The following is a 21376-nucleotide window of genomic DNA, read 5'->3' as shown; positions in this document are numbered from 1 at the left end:
TGGGGTTTCATCATGTTGGTCAGGCTGGTCTTGAACCCCTGACCTTGTGATATGCCTGCCTTGGCCTCCCAAAGTGCTGGGATTACAGATGTGAGCCACTGTGCCTGGCCAGACTCCAGAAATTAGGCCTGCGGGAGATTCTGTGCTGTGCTGAGGCCTCGGCTGCCACGCCTGAGCTAGGAACCACGCCACCACCCAGTGACCCCGCTCTGGCCCCGGCAGGGACGCACGATCAGGCCCTGCTGCCCCCACCATGCTCCCCTGGAAGTCAGACCCACCTCCCCTACCTCGCAAGGGCTGTGGCCAGGCACCAAGCCTGGCTCCCTTGGTCCCAGTGGAGACCACGGGGACCCGGGTGGACTCCTGGGCCTCAGGGGTCCCCATCCAAACAGTGGGAGGGTTGGGCTGGGGTGACTGGAGCTCACCCAGAATGTTTGGCAGTGCCTGCAGCGGGATAGGGTCTTTATGTCATCGCTCCTGAGGGTCCTTTGGAGCCTGTTCCTGCTGGTGCGTCGGCAGCTCAGAGCCACACGCCTCTCCCGAGGGTGCTCTGGCTGCCCGTCTGCCCCTGTCCCTCCCTCCCTCGGTCACCCTAACAGTTGCACCCGCAGCACAAGATCCCCTGAAAACACACAGTGAGGCCGGAGCCGCTGCACGCAGGGCACGGCCCTGAGGCTGTTTCATCTCATTGTGAGAGGTTTCCAGTTGGCACAGGTAGTGTCTGCTTTCACCCATCCTTCCAGAAACAAGGGGCCTTGGGCCACGGGAAGAGCGCATCCTGCACTTCCATGCCTGTGTGGGAGTGGCCCGTCCACTGGAGACAGCCTGTGCCCCCCTACCAAGACCACGCTCATTTTGTGAGAGCTCCTGCCATCCTGTGGCTCTTGGACCTGGAACTCACATTCCTGCCCCATTCTGAGGGCCAAGTGATGTGGCTAGATGCAGAGACATGGGGGCCTGCGGCGGCCGACACCCAAAGCATCCTTGGTGGCTTTTTTTTTTTTTTGAGACAGGCATGGCAAGGCCCCCCTCCCGCCCCCTGGATCTGCCTGTGAGCACAGGGTGCCCCTGGGGGTGTCCAGAGTGAGAATAAATTCCGTTTGGGACAGAGTCTTACTCTGTTGCCCAGGCTGACCTTCAGTGGTGCGATCATGGCTCACTGCAACCTTGAACTCCAGGGCTCAAGTGATCCTCCCACCTCAGCCTCCTGAGGAGCTGGGACCACAGGGACACACCACCATGCCTGCCTAATTTTTTTTTTTTTTTTTAGAGACGGGAACTTGCTATGTTGCCCAGGCTGGACTCAAACTTCTGGCCTTAAGTCATCCCACTCAGCCTTCCAAAGCTGGGTAGCTTTTGGTTGCAGATTCTAGCTAGGTTGCAGGACGTGAGGAAGTGGGGGTGCGGAAATCACAGCAACACCCTCCCCCAAGGGTGCTTTCCGTGGCCCTGTACACAGCCCTCCTGGCCAGCTCTGAGAGCAGGGACCCTTCTCTGGATGCTCCAGGCCATCGCTCTGCAGGAACCCGGTGTGTCATAAGTAAAGGACAGTCGTCTTTACCTTGGAGGAGACAGTTGTGGGTGCCTCCCTGCAGGCTCTGACATCTGTAATTCCCCAAATGTAGGTGCCACGTTGAACAGTCCCTTAGACTTCACCGCAGCACTGTGTGGCCACTGTGCACAGCCTTCCCAGGCCAGCTGCAGAATTCCATGGAAAGGTTTTGATGAATGATTACAACTCAACGGTCTAGGCGCTCAACCTCTTTTTAGAACAATGCCCCCCATTGTGGAAATCCTCGGTTCGGCCATTGGGAACTCCCCAGTTTTGAGGGCAGGTGTTGGCAGTTTCATCTGGTCCAACACCAGTTTCAATTTCCTGTGCCTCCTTCAACAGTCTGCGCAGCCTCCCGGTGACGCAGCCTCCCTGTGACTCAGCCTCCTGGTGACACGGCCTTGCTAGCTGCCATCCTGTACCGGGCCCAGGTGACACCATGGGACGTCTGTTATTGAGGCGCCCCCGGCACCTGCCATGGGGTTTCCCACTTTGGGGTCCTTGCATCTGTGTGGCTTCTTCCTTGCTCTCAGTGGTCACCTGGTTGTCGGTGGCCCGCGTCCGTCAGCCCATCATCATTCCGACTTGCTGTTTTGATCGTCGGCCAGAAAGCCAGGCAGCCGGCCTTGCTGGACCATGTCTGCAGTGGGAATTTAGAGGCTGAGAGGGAGGGCTTCAGGGGCCCCTGGGAGTGCAACACATAAATGGGGGCTTGCACACAGGGTCGGGGGGGCTCTTGCTCCGATGTTCCCGGATCTTTTTTGCCCCTTGTAGACCCACAGGTATGTGTGCAGGAGCCCTGAGGAGGCCAGAGAAGGGTGAGCAGGGGGCCGAGGGCGCTGCGGTGAGGCCAGGCTGCAGACGGAGCTGGGGCTGGAGCTCAGGAGCTGGTCTTCCCTGCTGGGGCCGCGACGCCTGCTGCTTTCCTGCCGGTTCTCTGGGTCAAGGCCTGGAAAGGCTTTCTTCTCGGGCTTTTCATCAGCTTATCGGCCCACTTAGGTAACGGCACTTCCTGTCCATTAACCTCAGCCGCACTGAGATCAGCTCTCCACACTCACTTGGCAGGAGGCTTGCAGGAGCCTTCCTATTTGGAGAGTAAAAAGAGCATGGCCTCCGCAGCGGCCAGGAAGTGGAAAGCCCTAGCTTCCTGGTTCCAGAGAATAAACAGGGGATGCGGCTCCCAGATGCAGCTGAAAGTGCTCTGGGGACGGGGACAGTCGGCCGGGGCCTGTCCCAAGTGGCTGCCCTGTTGCACTGATGTCCTGGCCCCTGAGAACACATCAGTAGGGCCTGGCCGGACCCTGGGCCGATGCCACTCTTAGGGGTGAGATGGAGAGCCTGGCCCAGGCTGAGACCCCCACCCTACACCCAAAACGTGTCTGGGCCTCTAGGCCCTGCAGAGCACACTGGAGGCTCAAGATGGCACCTCTTCTGTGGGACTGGGCCACAGCCTGTCTGATGCCTCACTTCTCTGACTCTTGGAGGCATGGTGCTGGCCCGTCTGTGAGCCCCAGACCCCTTCGTAGAGCTCGCTCCAGGGCCAGGCCTGGCCCCCTCACCGGCTCTCAGCCAGGCTCAGCTGGTGGCCGGCTCTGCCAGGGAGAAGCCCGGTCTCTCTCTCTCTCTCTCTCTGCCTCCAGCTGCATCTCCCAGGCTGCTGCAGCATGGCCCCAAGCCTGGGCACCAGTAACAGCCTCTGTCCCTCTAGCCTGTACAATGGCTCAGCGCTACCTGGGGACTCCCTCCAGCCAGGCCAGACATGCTGGGCAGTCAGGGTCCCTGGGAGCCCCTTGACAGCGACTGATGGCAGGTGGGAGATAAGTAGCCAAGTGTCTCCTGCCAGTGGGGGCAACTCTGCAGGTGGCTCTGCAGCCTCCCCAGTCCCCCATGGGTGCTTGCCCCCCGAGTCCCCCATGGGGCACCTGCCCCTTTGTCCTGACCCCTGCTCCTTCCCTCTCTTCTCCTGGGGTGGCCAGCGGTCACCTGCCATGTAACCCTGGATCCTCTCCCAGCCTCTGCCCCTGGGGAACCCGCCCAGCAAGCCATCCACCCTCACTAAGGTCCAGGCCATCTTCCATGCTCCCCTCACCACCTCATTCTTTCTGGCCCCAGAGGCCATCACTATCCAGGGCACAAGGGGGCCTGCCCCTTGGCCAGGTGGCTGCCTGTCCTCTGACCCTGGGCTGTGGACACGGGGAGGGGAGAGCTGGAAACCGGGGTCAGGAGGATGCCAGCAGGTCTGTCACTCCCTGCCTGGATCCGGCCAAGTGCGGGGAACCTTGGCCAGCGTCCTAGAGAGCTGGCGTACCTCCTGGGCCTGACGTGGGCTTCCCGGATTGCATAAAGGCTCCTTCTCCTTACATAGCCAGGGCAAAGGTGCATGACAACCCTGCGCAAGTCAAAACAACCGTCAGCGGCGGGAAACCTCGATGAACAAACACCGGGAGAGTGGTGAGTAGCTGCCAGGAAAGCCCCAGCCTCCGGCAGGAAAGGGACTCTGGGTGGGGCGGCCCCAGAGAGAAAGTGGCTAGATGTACGGACAGACAGATGACAGGGCTGGCCAGGCAGCGCTGCCTGCAGGCTGTGCAGTTGGCCTGGGGGTCTGGAGCCTCCGGGACCCACAGATGGGCCCGCACCCTCATCCCTGGCTTCTTTCAGCCCCTAGCCATGCCAGGCGCCAGTGTGGCCTGGTAAAGGCCTCATGCGTTCTGTCCTGCTGGTGGGGGAGGCTGGCCTCTCATTCGCTTGTCCTTAGAGAGCAGCATGAAGGTGCCGCACCCCACCCGGGAGACGAGGGGAGTGGACCCCTCATGAGAGCCAGGCCGCATGAGGCACGGGCTGCCATGACAGAATACTGCATGCGGGGGGCCTCATGCAGCAGAAATGGACTCTCTCAGAGTCCTGGGGCCAGACTTCAAAATCAAGGTGTTGGCAGGGCCACCTCCTGCTGAAGGCTCCAGGAGAAAACCCTTCCTGCTGCTCCTAGCTTCCGGTGGCCCAGGCAGTCCTTGGTTTGTGTCCACATCGCTCCAGTTCTCTGCCTGCGTCTCACGTGGCTGTGTCTGCACCTTTCTCCCTTCTCTTCTAAGAACGTGTCCTTGGATCTCAAGTCCACCCTCATCCAGGAGGCTTTCATCTCAAAATCCTTAACTTAATCCCATCTATCTGCAAAGACCCCTTTTCTAAATCAGGTCCCATTCTCCGGTTCCTCGGGTTAGGACCTGGACAAATCTTTTGGGGGCGTCGTTCATCATCCAACTGCACTTGGCATGGGAAGGCCCCCCTCCTGTCCCCTGGATCTGCCTGTGAGCACAGGGGCACTTGGGGGTGTCCAGAATGAGAACAAATTCCGTTTGGGACACAGCTGGCAGAGGCCCCAGACGCTGGCCTCCCGAGCGGGGTTGTGTTGTTGGACCCTGTTCTCAACACCAGGCACATGCCACCAATTCGTGCTTCTGTCTGGGCCAGGCTTCCCCATCCCCCTGTCCCAGTCTCAGGAGGGTGTCTGCAGGTTTCTCTCCCTGGGGGACGGAGCCACGTGTGGGTTCCACTTCATTCTCCAACTGCCCTGGTGCTGGACAGAAGCTGAGCCTGCCTGCCTCCATACGTGGGGTTGGAGAGCCTGGGGTACCCTGGTGTCAGAGGCAGTGATGATGGGGGAGGGAGAGAGATGGGAGAGGGGCCTGGGATGCCATTGGAATCCCTCAGGGCTTCATCTGAGCTGTCTCTGCCTGCTTCTAGCATTCCCAGGTGAGTTCCAGGAGGCCCATGGCCCCTCCTGTACAGCCCTCCACCGCCCAGAGCCTTCCAGCGCCATGTCTTCCCCTTGGAGCATCTGGAGGCCCCAGACAGCACCTGCCTGACGTTCAGCAGAAGGGGAGACCGAGGCCTGCAGCAGGGTGTTTTGTCAGATGCTGCTCCCTGACAGGGAAGTGAGAGGTAACCCACCTAGAGGTGCCGGATGGGGTGTCCGGGCAGCGTGGCCTGCAGGCTGAGCCAGGAGAATCGCTTGAACCTAGGATGCAGAGGTTGCGGTGAGCTGAGATGACACCACCGCACTCCAGCCTAGGCAACAGAGCAAGACCCTATCTCAAAAAACAAAACAAAAGTTCTCTGCTTATTTTGCACCTAATTTCTGTTTAGTTAGTATAGTTTTAAAGAGTAGATTTAGGTTTACAGAAAAACTGAGCAGAAAGTACAGAGAATTCCCGCACCCGCCTCCCCACACTGTCCACAGCTTCCTTCTCTGTTATGAGCACAGTGATGCCATGGTACATGGGTCACAGCTGATGAGCCAGTATCCATACATTGTTGCTACCTACGTCCATCTTTTACAACAGGGATCACTCTGTGTGTTGTACATTCTGGGCTTGGGGCAAATGTATAATGACATATATAATGACATCATTATAACATCATATGGAGTAGTTTCACTGCCCTAAAAATCCTCCACGCTCTGCCAATTCATCCCTCCCTCCTCCCAACCCCTGGCAGCCACTGACCTTTTCCATGTCTCCATGGTTTTGCCTGTTCCCCAGTGTTCTATAGCTGCATGTTCTATAGCTGGAGTTGTATAGCTGTGTAGCCTTTCCCAGGCTGGCTGTTTTCACTTAGCTGCACGCGTTCAAGTCTCCGCTGTGTCTTTTCATGGCCTCCGTGGTTTTCGATGAGAAATCCTGGGTCATTTGAATTCCTGCTCCCTCTGTGTGTGTAATGTATCGTTTTTCTCTAGCTGCATTCAAGATTTTTCTCTTTGTTTTTGTGTTTTAGCAGTTTTTAATGTGTGTAGGCATGGTTTTATTTGAGTCTAGTCTGTTTGGGATTTGCTGAGCTCATTAAAACTGTAAATTGATATGTTCCCCCAAATTTGGGAAGTTTTCTGCTTTTATTTCTTCAAATATTTTTCTGCACCATTTTCTTCTCTCCTCTGGGCCTCTAAGGACGTGAATGTTAGACCTTTTGATATCATTCCACAGGTCCTTGGACTCTGCTCATTTTTTTTCAGTCTTCTTTTTCTTTTTCTTTTTTTTTTTTTGAGATGGAGTCTTGCATTGCCACCTAGGCTGGAGTGCAATGGCGTGATCTTGGCTCACTGCAACCTTCGCCTCCCAGGTTCAAGTGATTCTCCCACCTCAGCCTCCCGAGTAGCTGGGATTAAGGCACCCGCCATCATGCCCAGCTAATTTTTGTATTTTTAGTAGAGACAGGGTTTCACCATGTTGGCCAGGCTGGTCTCGAACTCCTGACCTCAAGTGATCCACCCACCTCGGCCTCCCAAAGTGCTGGGATTACAGGCATGAGCCACCATGCCCGGCCTTCAGTCTTACTTTTCTTTCTGTTGTCTAGATTGGAAATTTTCTACTGATCCATGAGTAAGTTCACAAATTCTTTCCTCTGTCATTGCCATTCTGCTATTAGGTCTGTCCGTTAAAAAAACAATTTCTCAGGTATCATATCTTTGAGTTCTGAAATTTCTATTTAGTTCTTTTTTGTAGTTTCCATTTACCTACTGAGAATTTCTATCCTTCCATCTGTTTCACTCGTGGTTTCTTTTACCATGTGGAGCACAGTTGTGACAGGTGCTATCCAGTCTTGACCTAATTCCAGCACCTAGAGCATCTGTTGACTCTCTCTCTCGAGAATTTTGTGGCTCTTTATATGTCAAGTAATTTTTTTTTTTTCCGAGATGGAGTCTTGCTTTGTTGCCCAGGCTTGAGGGCAGTAGCAGGATCTCGGCTCACTGCAACCTCCGCCTCCCAGGTTCAAGCGATTCTCCTGCCTCAACCTCCCGAGTAGCTGGGATTACAGGCACTCACCACCACACCTGGCTAATTTTTGTATTTTTAGTAGAGACAGGGTTTCACCATGTTGGCCAGGCTGGTCTTGAACTCCTGACCTCATCATCTGCCCGCCTCGGCCTCCCAAAGTGCTGGGATTATAGGCGTGAGCCACCACGCTCGGCCCGTCAAGTAATTTTGAATTGTATTGTGGACATCTTGAATACTATGTAGTGTAGATTCTTGTTAAAATCTGCTGGAAAATGTTGATTTCTGTTCATTGTTTTGGCAGCAATCAATTCAGTCAGAGCCAGATCTCAAGTTTTGTCTTCTCTCCTGGAGGCTGTGGTCTCCATCTCATTGTGCTCTCGAGGCTTTTCCTGGGTGGCTGTGGGTGCGTCCTGAAGCCAGTGTTGTCTCTGTAGGGTGCTCTCTGCCCCTCCCCAAGTACCATGAAGTGAGAGAGCAGCGAGCAGGCCAGGCGCCGCTCCTGGAGGACAGCCACGATGCTCACCTGGACCTGGGCCTGGGCCCCACACACCTCTCATGGTACAAAACTGGAGGCCTACAGGCTTTCTGCTGCCCGCCTCTCCCTGGAGGTTCCAGCCCACACCCCAGGATAGTTGTAGGGTATGGCCAAGTCCATCATTTGCTCCTGGTATTAGGGGGAAGTGCCATGGTGGCCTCTGGCAGCCATCCTTGTGGCCTTCCTGCCCTTGCCACCCTTGATTTGTATATGTTTCAATATAGTTGCATAGTGGTTAAATATTCATTTAGCCACCTTCTGCTCCTGCCTTGACTTCCCACACAGGAAGATGGCCTGTACTAGTCAGGGTTCTCCAGCGAAGCAGAGCCGATAGGAGATGCAGACACACAGATGGATATAGATACCTAAGAGAAGAGGCATTATTACAGGAATCAGCTCATGCAGTTACAGAGGCTGAGAAATTCCATGATCTGCCATCTGCAAGTGGGAGAACCAAGAAAGCCTGGGGTGTAATTCCATCCATGGCGCGGGCCTGAGAGCTGAGGCCAGTACCTGAGCTCAGCAGGAGATGGTATCTCAGCTCTGAGAGCCAGCTCTCCCTTCCTCTGCCTTTTTTGTTCTAGTCAGGCCCTCAGTGGGTTAAATGATTCCACCCACACCGGGAGGGGCGTCTGGCTTCCTGAGGCCAGTTCAAACGCTGATCTCACCCGGAAGCACCCTCACAGATCCCCCAGAAGTAGTATCTCCCCAGCTGTCATGCATCCCAGCCCCAGCCAGGAGGAGACAGAGCTAACCATCACAGTGGACCATGGCGAAGTGGCTCTGCTGCTGCCTCACAGGTGCCGCAGACCCCTGGGAGGCACCAGCACCCTGGATCGAGAAGCCCGATGTGAAAGAATGTCTGGGAAGGATGTCATGCCGGAGGCTTGCGTGACAGTTTCCACTTACAGTGCGCTCACTCTGAACCTCCATGCTCACGATGGGCCTGCATCTCTTCCCACTATCTGCTAGGAAACACGAGGGTGAGTGATGAATTTTTAGGGTGGAGCTGGTTGGCAGTGGGGCCCCGACTCCCGGTCCAGGGCCGCTTCCGTGGCACCAGTGACCCCCAGTGGCCCCTGCCCTTGTTTGGGCGCTGGACCCCTTTGAGAATCTGATGCACGACAGGGACCATTCCCCCCAGAAAACACATGTCCCCACCCCTCTTGTATGCAGAGTTGTGGGACTTGCTGCAGTTTGCACCCAGGCCTGTGCGGATGCCCCCTGACTGCCCGAGATGCTGCACCTGCCACTGCTGGGGGTGTACCTGCTTATGCCCACTCACAGGGGCACCTCCAGGGTGGCTGCCTGGTGCAGGCATTGGCTCTGAGCAGAGCAGCACTATGGGCCCATCTGGGGCTGGCTCTTGCCTGGGCCTGTGAGCACCGTCACAGCCAGCTGATCTGGGAGTATCCAGGGTGTTCTTGTCATTGCGGACACTGAACAGCCGTTGGTGGGTGGCGATGGGGGCTCGGAAGCTGAGCATCAGTGGCAATGAGAAGCAGGCCCTGTGGTTTAATTCCGAAGCACACGAACCCACAGAGCCGCCAACAGTCGTTATTCAGCAGGAGGGGGAACAGAGACAGCAGCCTGTGGAGCGTTCCAGGCAGGACAGGGCAACAAACCTGACATGCGGAGCTGCGGACAGGGGTAATGGAGGCAGGGAGTAATGGCAGGTGAGGCCATGGCCTAGAGGGTCGCCATGCTTGGTGCAGGGGAGGAGAGGCCCAGGTGTGGCTGCAGTGGCAGCAGGAGTCAGTGTGGCTGTGCCCAGTGGGGTGTTGTCAGAGAATGGACCTGGCTGCTGGGAAAGGTGATTGTGTTTGTCTCAGCCACACTGGACTCTTCGCTGACCAGCAGGCACATTCTGGAGATGCGGGGCAGAGACGAGGCCTCCGTGAGAACCTTTGAGGTGTGAGGGCCTTGATCTGGGGTGCAGCCTCCAGCTTTCTGCTTACAGAGCAGGACCTGCAGGAGCTCGCTGACTGCCTGCACAGTGGAAGGAAGACCTGTTTCTTTTACTTTCCTTGAGGAGAAAAAGTTCTGAGCAAACACATGGCAAGGGAGCTCTTGCTTTCCTCTCTTGGAGTTCTAGGCGGCTGGCGCTAGTGGCACGTGGAACTGGTCATGCACACTGGGTCTCAAGGCCGCCTCCTCTTCTGTAAGTTGAAAGGTTGGTGAGAACAGAGGTGTGGTGTGATCTGACAGTGGCTGGTTGCCTTGTTAGTTCTTGTGCTGCTGGCCTGCCACGTCTCCAGCTCTTTTAGAGGAATGGCCTACCTTTCAAAGAGGAAGTGCCACAGACGAGTCTAGTTCCCTGGGGCCACATTCCCACATGGCGAAGGTGGGCAGCCACTGAGTTGTGACTCTGTGCGTTCACCACTGTCTCCACCTTGCTTCATCCCTTGTGGCATACGTCCCTGCCTGGCCTCCCCGGGCACTGGAGCTGGCACTTCTTGTCTAGGTGTCTCAGGCCTGGCAAAGCTCCTCGGCTCCGGCCTGAGCGACGACCTGCAAGCACAGACTGGGCGCTGAGCCCCTGCCTGAGCTGACTCAGGGCTGGAGAGCCAGCCGAGTGGCATGCTCCCGAGAGCACAGCTGGCCGTGTGGTCAGGGCCTTGGTGGACATGCTGTCCACCTGGCATGGGCATGGGGACACAAGGGGCAATGCGGGCACATGCAAGAGCGTTCCCAGAACAAATGCATGGTCGTCCCCCAACCCCCTCCCTCGGAGTCCAGCTGCTGCCAAATGTCCCTTAAAACCCCGGGCAGGATGCCAGCAAGAGCCCCGGAAGGTTGATGATGAGACTCCCAGCCTCGCCTCCCGGCAGTCTCCCCCACCGTGGCAGGCCTGGGCTGGCCCTGGCATCTGTCCAGGCCCCTCGGTGACTCTAACCTTGGCCAGGTTTGGGGACCACAAGGGATTCTGGGACCCTCTTTGCTTGGTGACTTGGAGTTCTGGCCTCGCACCCCCAAGACAGCAAAGGGCCTGGCCCTTCCGGTGTCATTGCTCTCCTGGGTCCCAAGCTTGCCTGTCCCCGCGGGCCAGGGCAGGGCTGTGTGCCACAGAAATCACTGTTTCATAGAAGGGAAGACTAGGAAGTCACCTGCACCCAGGTCCAGTGGGTCTGTGCGAGTGGACGTCCCTCCTCTTGCTGTCTGCGTGGGTCACATTGACCAGAGTTTGTTAAGCCCGGGCCAGAGGAGGCTCACTCCCTAGGCTGGGAATGAGTTTGGTGTGGCTTCACACAGGCTGCACTCAGACACACACCCTCTGCTCCACATGGTGATGAGTGAGTGGCTGGAGGAGCTTTTGAGTGCGCACCACAGCTGCTTCCACTACCTCCAGGCCTCTGATGGCTGCGGCTGCAGGCACAGCCGGCCTCGCGGCGTGTAAGAGTGGGCAAGGATGACACACGGGCTCAGAGACCAGGCTGGGCTTCAGGAAGCAGGTCTGTGTGGGATGGAAGTGCTTAGAAAGTCATTTCCGGAAGGCCAACACCAGTTGGCCCTCCCTGAGCTAAAGGACTTGGGGACATGTGGATGCACTTCTTGTATCTCCAAGGAAATGCTCCCCGAGGATTTGCGACGTGGAAATGCAACGGGCTGTGGAGTGCTGGGCGCCCCGCACCTCGAGCAGTGCAGGTGGACGTTTAGCTCAGCTCAGGGTTTGTAGCTTCAGGGGGTCACGGTCCACAGGAGTGCCAGGGGGCTGGCCGGGTGGGACAGAGGAGGCGGGAAGTGGTTGCGGACATTCTGCATGAACAGGACACGCACACACCACATACACACACACACACACACACATATACCCCACACACATATACACACCGCATACCCCATATACACACCACACACCCCATATACACACAAGTACACACATGAACATACCACACACCCCATATACACACAAGTACACACATGAACACACCACACAAACACACACACAATACACATACACGACATATACACACCACAAACATGTACACACACATACCATATACACATACACCACACACATACATGCCACACACAAACACACACACCACATACATACACACCACACATACAACACACACATACCCCACACACATATACACAGCACACACCCCATATGCATACCACACACCCCATATACACACAAGTACACACACGAACACACACCACACCCATATATACACCACACACAACACACATGTACACACAAACAACACACATACACCACACATGCACACCACAAACATGTACACACAAACACCACACACATACATGCCACACACATACATACACACACATGCACACACACACCACACACAAAAAGAGGCTGTGAAAGATTCCTTGCTCACGTGATGAGGCTTTCTGAGGAAAGCAGGGCCAGCTTCCGGGCTGCAGGAATGTCTGGAGAGCTGGGAGAGGACACTGGCTGGGCTTTCATTGAAATTGGGGTGAGGACCCTGGGCAGTGGCCCACACCTGTAATCCCAGCACTTTGGGAGGCTCAGGTGGGAGGATCGCTTGAGCCCAGAAGGTCAAGGCTTCAGTGAGCTGAGATTGCGCCACTGCACTCCAGCCTGGGGCAACAGAGCAAGACCCTGTCTCAAAAAATAGAAATAAACTGAGATTGAGGTGGGACAGGGCCTTCCATGGTTTGAGCCTCCTGCCAGTGCCAGGGCTAAGGGAGGAAGCTCTCCTGCCTGGGTGTAGGCAGAGGGGAAGCGGCAGCAGCAGCCAGACATCAAAGATGGAGTTGGAACGGGGGTGGGATGGGAAGGGTCAGGGACGCAAGTGGCAGGAGGTGCTGGGCAGCTGGCCCCATGCTTCCCGGCTGACTGCAAACTGTCCTGGCCATGGCCTGAGACCCACAGGGGCCCCAGGATCTAACAGGGAGAGGGGGCTTCACCACCCCAGGTGCAGTGTCTCTGGCCCCACAGTGCTTTGCGGCTGCCGCTTTCTGGACCCTCAGATCCGCCAGGAGGATCCCTGGCCCCGCTGCAGGGGGCTCCATGGACAGAGCTGGAAGGCAAGAGAGGAAGGCAAACAGGACACTGGGCTTAGAGACTCCATGCAGGGTGACCAGCCCCTCCAACCTGCCTGAACCCTCCATGGGTCCCTACCACTTTTGGGGTCCGATCCAACTCATCATGCTGGGGACAGCTGCCGCTGTGTCTGTCTGCCCCTCCTCTTCCCCACACCAGCCAGCCACATGTCTTTAGAGGTGACACAGTCCTTCCCTGGGTGATTATCTTCAGAACATTTCTTGGCTGTGGTAACAACTATGCAATAGATGGATCCCAGCCAGTGGGACTCAGGTCCACGTGGAGGGGTTGCTGCCGTCAGGCGCGGCGAGGGGAAGGCAGAGTGTGGACAGTTAGCCCACTTAGAAGGCCAGCGTGGGCAGGATGGCTGCGGGGCCTAGGGGCCCTGGGAAGATAGATGGGACAGACGATTCCCCGTGGGGAGGGGCGTGTGGGGAGAGGCAGGGTGAGACGGGGAGAGGCAGGGTGAGACGTGGAGAGGGGCAGTCAGAGGGGGAAAGGGAGTGGGCATTGCCCAGGTCGGGCCCTGTTCCTGCGCGTCACACACGTGCCCTGTGTGCAGAACAGAACAGGTTCACGCCCAGGTCAGGGCAGAGGAGGGTCCTGCTCGGACCCAGGCACAGGTCCTCAGGCTGACCACGGGCTCCAGGCAGCACCACCTCCGGGACCCCCCTGCCTTCCCCTCCTCTTTGGCTGATGGCACAAGGTGTCCGCCACCCTCCCAAGCCACAGATGCCAGCGTCACAGGCCGCCTGCCGGGCCCAAAGCCTCTGCCTGGGCGCTCGGCCGCACTCTCCTTGCCCCCTCCTGGCGGCCCTGCTCACAGAGATGTCTCTGGGTGGGAGGTATAGACCCTCTGAGGGACAGGCCGCCCAGAACATCCCATGCCTGGCCCCAGGAGCCTGTCACCAGCCAGAAGCCCACCAGCACCAGGTGAGGCCCTGCTGGGTGGGTGGCCCTACCGGGGTGAGGAGGGCCCTTCTGAGGACCCCTGAAAAGTTCTCCTGACTTCAGTGACTCTGGAGGCCAGGGCTCCTCTGCCTGCTGCAGGCGCTGCTCCGTGTCGGGGTCCTGTCCCCCACCTGGTCCTAGTGAGCACACATGGGTACACATACCACACACACCACACACACACACCACCTACCACACACACACATACCACCTACCACATGCCACACACACCCCACATACCACACACCACACACAAACCACACTCCACACTACACACACACACTACCCACCACACACTCCACACACCACACACATCACACAGGCACACACACCACATACATCCCCACATCCTACACACCACACACCACCCCCACACACACACCACACACCCCACACACCACACACACCCCCCACACTCCACACAGACACACACACCACACACCACACAGGCACATACACCATACATTACACACACAGGCACACACACACTACACAGGTGCACACACACCACACAGGGACACACACATCACATACACGCCATTCCCCACACAGGCACACACCACACACTACACACCACACATACACCACACAGGCACACACACACCACACAGGTACACATACCACACACACATCACACAGACACACACAACACACACACCACATACACATCACACAGGCACACACATGCCACACACACACCACACCCCACATAGGCACACACCACACATACACTACACACCACACATACACGCCACACAGGTACACACACCACACACTACACCGGTGCGCACACACCACACACATACCACACACCACACACACATACCACACAGGCACACACACACCACACATACTCCACACATCACACAGGCACACGCACGCACACCACACAGGCTCACGCACACACACCACACAGGCTCACGCACACACACACTCCAGCGTTTTCCCGTGTCCCCTCTGCCGCGCCTTCTGGGGTCTGTCCCACCCTTGCAGTCTTCCCACAAGTCCTGGGGGAGGTGGGAAGGTAGGTGGTGGGTCGAGCTCTAGGGGGACCAAGCGTGAGGGACAAGCAGGTGACGACCAGCTCCAGGGCTGTGCGGGCAGCGACTTCAAGAACCGGGCTAGGAGGCAGTGAGTGAGTGGCAGGGCGAGCGCCAGGCAATCTGGGGGACGCGGGGGAGGGCGGACACGCCTCCCGTGGAAGGTGGTGGCCAGTGTGGCTGTGAGGAGCTGGGGGAGCCCCATCCTGTCCTGCAGAGGGAGAGGGAGACACAGCCACCGCGGGGATGCACGGGGGGTTCAGGGGGCAAGGCCAGTGGCAGCAGAGGCTGTGCTGATGGCCCTGGTCTCAGAGGGGCAGGGAGGGTGGGGGCTGGGCTGCAGGGAGAAGGGGTGGATTTCGGGGAGCGCAGAGCCACATGGGAACAGGGTGGACAGCCTTGGAGGTGTGGGCCTTCGTGGGGACTCATGGGAACAGCAATGTGGATGCGTGGAGACGGCTATGCAAGGAAACATGTGAGGTGTGTGGTGTGTGTGCACTGTGTGTGAGGTGTGTGAGGTGTGTGGTGTGTGTGCAGTGTGTGAGGTGGGTGAGGTGTGTGGTGTGTGTGCACTGTGTGTGAGGTGGGTGAGGTGTGTGTGTGTGCACTGTGTGAGGTGTGTGGTGTGTGTGTGAAATGTATGTGTGAGGTATGCAGTATGTGTGTGAGGTAGTGTGCGATGTGTGTGTAGTGTATGTGGTTGTGTGAGGTATGTGGGGTGTGTGAGGAATGTATTGTGTATGTGTGATATATACTGAGTGATTGTGTGTAAGGGATATGGAGTGTGTGGCGTGTGTGTGTAAGGTAGGTGTGTGTTGTGTATATGTGAGCTATATAGTGTCTGATGTGTGTGTGGGGGGGTGTGAGGTATGTGGTGTATGTTATGTTTGTGTGAGATCTAGTGTGTGTGTGTGGTGTGTGTGGGAGGTATATGGGGGTGTGTGGTGTGTGGTGTATATGAGGTATGTAGTGTGTGATGTCTGTGTGAGGTGTGTGATGTGTGTGGTGTGGGGTACGCGGTGTATGTATGTGGTGTGTGTGTGTGATATTTGGTGCCGTGCGTGTGGTATATGGTGTGTGGTATGAGGTGTGTAGTGTGATATATGTGTGGTGTGTGATATGTGGGGTGTGTGTGTGGTGTGTGTGATATATGGTGTGTGTGGTGTATGAAGTGTGTTGTCAGGTATGTGGTGTCTTGTGTGGTGTGTGTGATATGTGATGTCGGTGTGTGGTGTGGCATGTGGTGTGTGTGTGATATGTGATGTGTGTGTGTGACATGGGGTGGTGCGTGGTGTGTAGTGTGTGTGTGGTATGTGGTTGGTGTGTATGTGGTGAGTGAGGGGTGTGTGTGTGGTGTGTGGTGTGTGTGGTGTGTTTGGTTTGTGGTGTGGTGTGTGGTGTGCGGTGTGTGTGGTTTGTGGTGTGTGTGGTGTGTGTGGTTTGTGTGTGTGGTGTATGTGGTGTGGTGTTGTGCGTGGTGTGGTGTGTGTGTTGTGTGTGTGGTTTGTGGTGTGGTGTGTGGTGTGGTGTGTGTGTGTGGTGTGGTTGTGTGTGATGTGTGGTTGTGTGTGGTGTGTGGTTTGTGGTGTGTGTATGGTGTGTGTGGTGTGTGGTGTGTGTTTAGTGTGGTATGGTGCATGGTGTGTGTGTGTGGTGCGTGGTGGGTGTGGTGGGTGTGGTGTGTGTGGTGTGTGTGTCTGTGGTGTGTGGTGTGTGTGTGTGTGGTGTGTGGTGTGGTTTGTGGTGTGTGTGGTGTGGTTTGTGGTGTGGTGTGTGGGTGTGTGGTGTGTGATTGGTGTGTGTGGTGTGTGTGGTGTGGTGTGTGGTGTGTGTGGTTTGTGGTGTGTGTGGTGTGTGTGTGTGGTGTGTGTGTGGTGTGTGTGGTGTGTGTGTGGTGTGTGGTGTGGTTTGTGGTGTGTGTGGTGTGGTTTGTGGTGTGGTGTGTGGCTGTGTGGTGTGGTTGGTGTGTGTGGTGTGTGTGTGGTGTGGTGTGTGTGGTGTGTGGTGTGTGGTGTGGTGTGGTTTGTGGTGTGTGTGGTGTGTGTGGTGTGTGTGTGTGGTGTGTGTGTTGTGTGTGGTGTGGTTTGTGGTGTGGTGTGTGTGTGTGTGGTGTGTGGTGTGGTGTGGTTTGTGGTGTGGTGTGTGGTGTGTGGTTTGTGGTGTGGTGTGTGTGGATTGTGGCCCCCATCCCCATCCTTGCGGAAGGGCTCAGACCCCGGCCCCTGTGCATTTACTCTCTAGCTTCTGGGTGCCAAGCTCAGGCTAAGGGGATTTCTGACAGGCTGGACGACTGGGCTTCAGCCCTGAAATAAGAGTTTTGAGAGAAGAGGGCGGCGCTGGAACCCTCACCCGTCTTTTAATGAAGGGATTTGGCTAAGAAGAAATGCCAAGTACTTCCGCAGGCCATCCTGAGGTCAGGATGTGGTCGGTGTGTCTGGCCCTGAGCAGTCAGACCTGATGGTGGCTGGAGCTCCGGAAAGCTCGGGACCCCTCTAGCGTCCTAGGCCTTCTGTTTTCCTTCCTGCTCCAGGAGGCAGGACTGGCAGATTCAAGGAAGCTTTCAAGACGGGTTAGAAAGAAGGGGTGTGCTCCGATCTGCCAGCCTGATGTCCTTCACGGGACCACAGTCCAGGAACTGAGGTTCCCTGCGAGGGGTGGATGCTGTGTCTCTGAGCCTCCCTACCTTCTTGAAGGCAAGAGCGCCCAGAGGTGTTCGCTTTTGGTGTCAGCCTTTGAGCTGGAGCCTGGAGCTGTTTCTCTGAATTCCTTCTGCTTGTTTCCTTATGCTCTTGCCTGGGAAGAATGAAATGAAAAGAAAATGCAAAGCCCAGAACCTGGCGGAGATGGGGTGCCCCAGGCCGGAGTGGGCAGGACGGTGCTCTCAGCCCACTCTCAGCACAAACGCTGCCCCGTTCTTCACCTCTCCGTGCTTGCTGCCAGAGTGTGTCAAAGACCCCGAAGAATGAAATGACTTCGGAAGAGGAGGCCACACACCCGTGAAACAAGCCGGATCTGCAGCGGAACATTCTTTACGTGTTTTGGGACATTTCAAAGACTGATGGCGTGCTGCCTTTGTGATGTGTGATCTGAAGATTCCATCAAAGAAAGTGTGTCCTTTGTGTGAAAGTTGTGATTCTTGGCATCTTCGTGGTTTTGGGTCCTGAAAAAATACCACGAGGGCCCTCCCTTGTGGCCTCTGCAACCATAGGAATGCGGGTTTTGGAAGTGGCATTTCAGGCACGTCCAAGTAGGAAATCAGAAGAGGCCCCAGGACTCCGATGTGGGTGGAAGTAACAGCAGGGTGGTCGGGGGTGCCTCGTTGGGGACCCTCCAACACCCCACTGTGGTTTCTCTTAGGGGTCGCTTGGACGGACTGTTGGAGGGCTTTCGTCCCCAACTTTGTATTGGCAGGTCATTTTTCAAAGACAACCCGAAATGCAGCCCTGTGGTTCTGCCTGTTGAGAACCCAGCATTGAGACCCCAGGGGCAACAGTCTGAGAAGACTGTAATTTGCAGAAGAATCTCAGGGTGATGCTGGCAGGGCAGGGGTCAGAGCTAGCTGGGGACTAGGGTGGGCTGGGCACACTGTCGTGGTGGCTGGTGGTCACAGCTCATGGAAGTCTGCCAGGGCAGGTAGCTTTGGGCCTACAAGGGCAGGGTTCTAGAAGGGTGGTCTCCCAGCTTTTGTGAAAACCCTCCTTTAACAATCAAAAGAGTTTGAGTGCACACTCCCGATACATGTATACACATTGATTTTTTTTTTTTTTTGAGATGGAGTTTCACTCTGTCACGCAGGTTGGAATGCAGTGGCGCGATCTCGGCTCACTGCAACCTCTGCCTCCTGGGTTCAAATGATTCTCCTGCCTCCCTCCTGAATAGCTGGAGTTACAGGCACACACCACCTCGCCCAGCTAATTGGTGTTATTTTTGGTAAAGACGGGGGTTTCACCATGTTGACCAGGCTGGTCTCAAACTCCTGACCTCAGGTGATCCGCCCGCCTCAGCCTCCCAAAGTGCTGGGATTATAGGTGTGAGCCACCACACCCAGCCTGACACATTGATTTTTTAACACTTGTCAAATGGACTGGCTAATAGTAAAATATTACATAGATTATAGAATATAGGCATTTTAAATACTTTTAAAAGATGAGATTTTGAAAGAAGGATAAGTATTAATATTTTCCTCCTGCGCCTCCCTGGGGCCTGTGGTCCTCTCTTTGTTTTTGACCCCTGGGCTAGAGTCAGAAGACAGGAAAGAGTTTAGCCTCACTGTAAGGACAGGCTTGTTTTTGTGATTATTGTTAATTTTTGGCCATATACCTTTAACTTTTCATCATACATTTTTTCCAAACATCAAGAACTTGAGAGGGAGCAGTATCATGGTAGCCCCATCTGACCTATAACCCTTCTTCCCTCCCCCGGCCTGCTGTCCCTGGATTCTTTTAAAGCAACCCCTGACCTTATTTCATCAGAAAAATACCTCAGTGGGTAGCTGTACAGAATAGGGACTCTTCCAAAAAAATAACTGTACTACCGTTATCACACCTAAAACATGACCCATGAATTCTTTGTGATAACTTTGTGATAATCTGCTAGCAGTGTTGAAATTTCCCTGGTTGTCTCCTGTCTTTTCAGAGTTGGTTTGTTTGAGTACGAAGTCCAAGGCTCGCTGTGACTCTGAAGTCCCTCTGGAATGCCGAGAGCTTCCGTCCCCCTCCCCCATCACATTTATCTGTTGAAGAAACCTGGTCCTTTGTCCTGTAGAATTTCCGACACTCTGGATTCTGCTGGCTGTCTCTGTAGTGTCGTCTACCATGTTCCTCTGTCCCCCAAATCCTGTAGCTCTGACGATGATGATGAGGTGGTGGAGACGCCCTCGCAGGTGGGCCACCCTCCCATCAGGAGACACATTGTGTCAGTTGCTCCCTCTGGAGTCCTTGCGAGTCAGACTCCTGAGTCAGGACTACCACCGTCAAGGTTGCCACCGCCGCCTCCTGACACGCGCCGCCAGGCTCCACGCTCATGGCCTGGACTGGCATCTCACCAGGCTTGTCAGTGGACTAGAGTGCGGGGCTGCGCTGCCTGTGGCAGTGGGTGTCCTGCTGCTGGGCACAGGCCCAGAGAGGAAGTGGCAGAAGCTGGGCATGGGATGCTGGTCCTTGAAGGAGTGTGTGGGGCCACTGGGTTGAACACAGCCCCCTGCAGCCCTGTGACCTTGAGTGAGTCCCTTTGTGGCCGGGTGGGAGGACATCAAGGCACAGACTGAGGACAGGGCCTTTCCCGGGCTCTCGGCTGGCCTGGTCATCACCAACAGGACCTCGCAGGCCCTTCCCCTCCACGGGCCCCAAGCCCCATCTGTAAGAAGGGGCAGCCCAGGTTGTTTTAATGAATCCAAGAGAAACACTAGTTTTTGTCCTAGAGGAGAGGCCTGGCATGTGCCTTCGCACTAGTGATCTGGGAGGGAGTGGAGCTGACACCAAGACCCCACGAAACTACCTTCTTTCCCCCCGTACCTAGAAAGGGCTTGGCTCCCACCACCCCTGGTGAACCGAGTACAGCCATTCAGAGCATTTTGCAAGACCTCATTCTTTCCTGGAATCCCGGTTGAGAACAAGCTGGCTGAAGGAATGATCTGGAGAAAAGAGTTGTAGGAATGTGTGTGAGAGAGTGTGTGTGTCTGCCTAGAAAATGAATTGACTCTGAAAAATGGGCCGTAGGCCAGAAATAGCAGCCCTCCTGCCCTGGTCACTGCTGTTGGGAGGACAGTGTGGCATGTCCTATCACTCTTCGAGCACCTTTGGCTGCTAGGACTGGTGGGGGCCCCCTCTACAGGACGTCGTCGTCCCTCTGGGCTCACCGCTGGGCACGGAGCTCCCGTGGGCAGGTGGAGTGGACACGGTGGCTCTGCCTTAGGACTTGGGGTCCTGATCAGCTGGCAATCCCCCACGGCAAAGTCCACCCCTCAGTGAAAGCCAAAAGCACTGCTTGACAGGCAGGCCTGGCTACAGGAGCTGTAGTCATCACACGCCCAGTAAATCACGCTCCTGGCACCTCCACGCAGAGTGGCGATTTGTCAAAGCAAATGCAAGCAAATACCCACCCACTGCCGGCCTGGCAGGCTCCCCAGGAGTTGGATAGCTGGGGAGAGCCTGGACACATTGGTGGCTCTGGGAGCCCGGGGTGCAGACTGCTCAGGGCAGGTCGCCCCTACCCTGGGAGGGGGCTGTGTCTGCAGGGGCCCAGAAGGAGACTCAGAGAGGCAGCTGGGAACCCACAAAACTAGACTTGTTCAGAAAATGAACAAGCCTTTGGCCTAGTTATTCTCCTTTTTTCTTTCAAGTTAAAAGACTACTTTTTAGAGCAGTTAACATTTTACCGATACATCGATCAGAGAGTACGGAGCTTCCCACATTGCCTCCCGCACCCCATAGCGGGCAGAGGCACCAGCCAGGCGCCATCCCTTACAAGCTGTTTCAGCAAAATGTTCCTGGTGAG

General features: G+C 56.0%; 1 protein-coding gene across 1 annotated transcript; it reads left to right on the top strand.

Annotated features, from left to right (window-relative positions):
* The first annotated feature begins 2364 nt into the window (after positions 1–2364).
* LOC129022433 (putative uncharacterized protein encoded by LINC00313) lies at positions 2365–19485 on the top strand. Its single transcript, XM_054468590.2, has 5 exons — positions 2365–2551; positions 3918–4003; positions 7796–7878; positions 8656–8838; positions 17123–19485. The coding sequence occupies exons 2-4, from the start codon at positions 3933–3935 to the stop codon at positions 8748–8750; spliced, it is 249 nt and encodes an 82-aa protein (XP_054324565.1). The 5' UTR covers positions 2365–2551; positions 3918–3932; the 3' UTR covers positions 8751–8838; positions 17123–19485.
* Positions 19486–21376: the final 1891 nt, after the last annotated feature.

Source organism: Pongo pygmaeus, chromosome 22, assembly GCF_028885625.2.
Source record: "Pongo pygmaeus isolate AG05252 chromosome 22, NHGRI_mPonPyg2-v2.0_pri, whole genome shotgun sequence".
In the NCBI taxonomy this organism is placed as follows: domain Eukaryota; kingdom Metazoa; phylum Chordata; class Mammalia; order Primates; family Hominidae; genus Pongo; species Pongo pygmaeus.
This window is presented reverse-complemented; position numbering and strand designations above follow the sequence as displayed.

Excerpts from the sequence above, each read along its gene's own strand:
- LOC129022433 (XM_054468590.2), top strand. The coding sequence starts at position 3,933 with ATGACAACCCTGCGCAAGTCAAAACAACCGTCAGCGGCGGGAAACCTC. Across the intron at positions 4,004-7,795 it reads GAACAAACACCGGGAGAGTG|CAGCGAGCAGGCCAGGCGCC; the intron begins GTGAGTAGCTGC and ends GAAGTGAGAGAG. Across the intron at positions 7,879-8,655 it reads GGCCCCACACACCTCTCATG|GTGCCGCAGACCCCTGGGAG; the intron begins GTACAAAACTGG and ends GCTGCCTCACAG.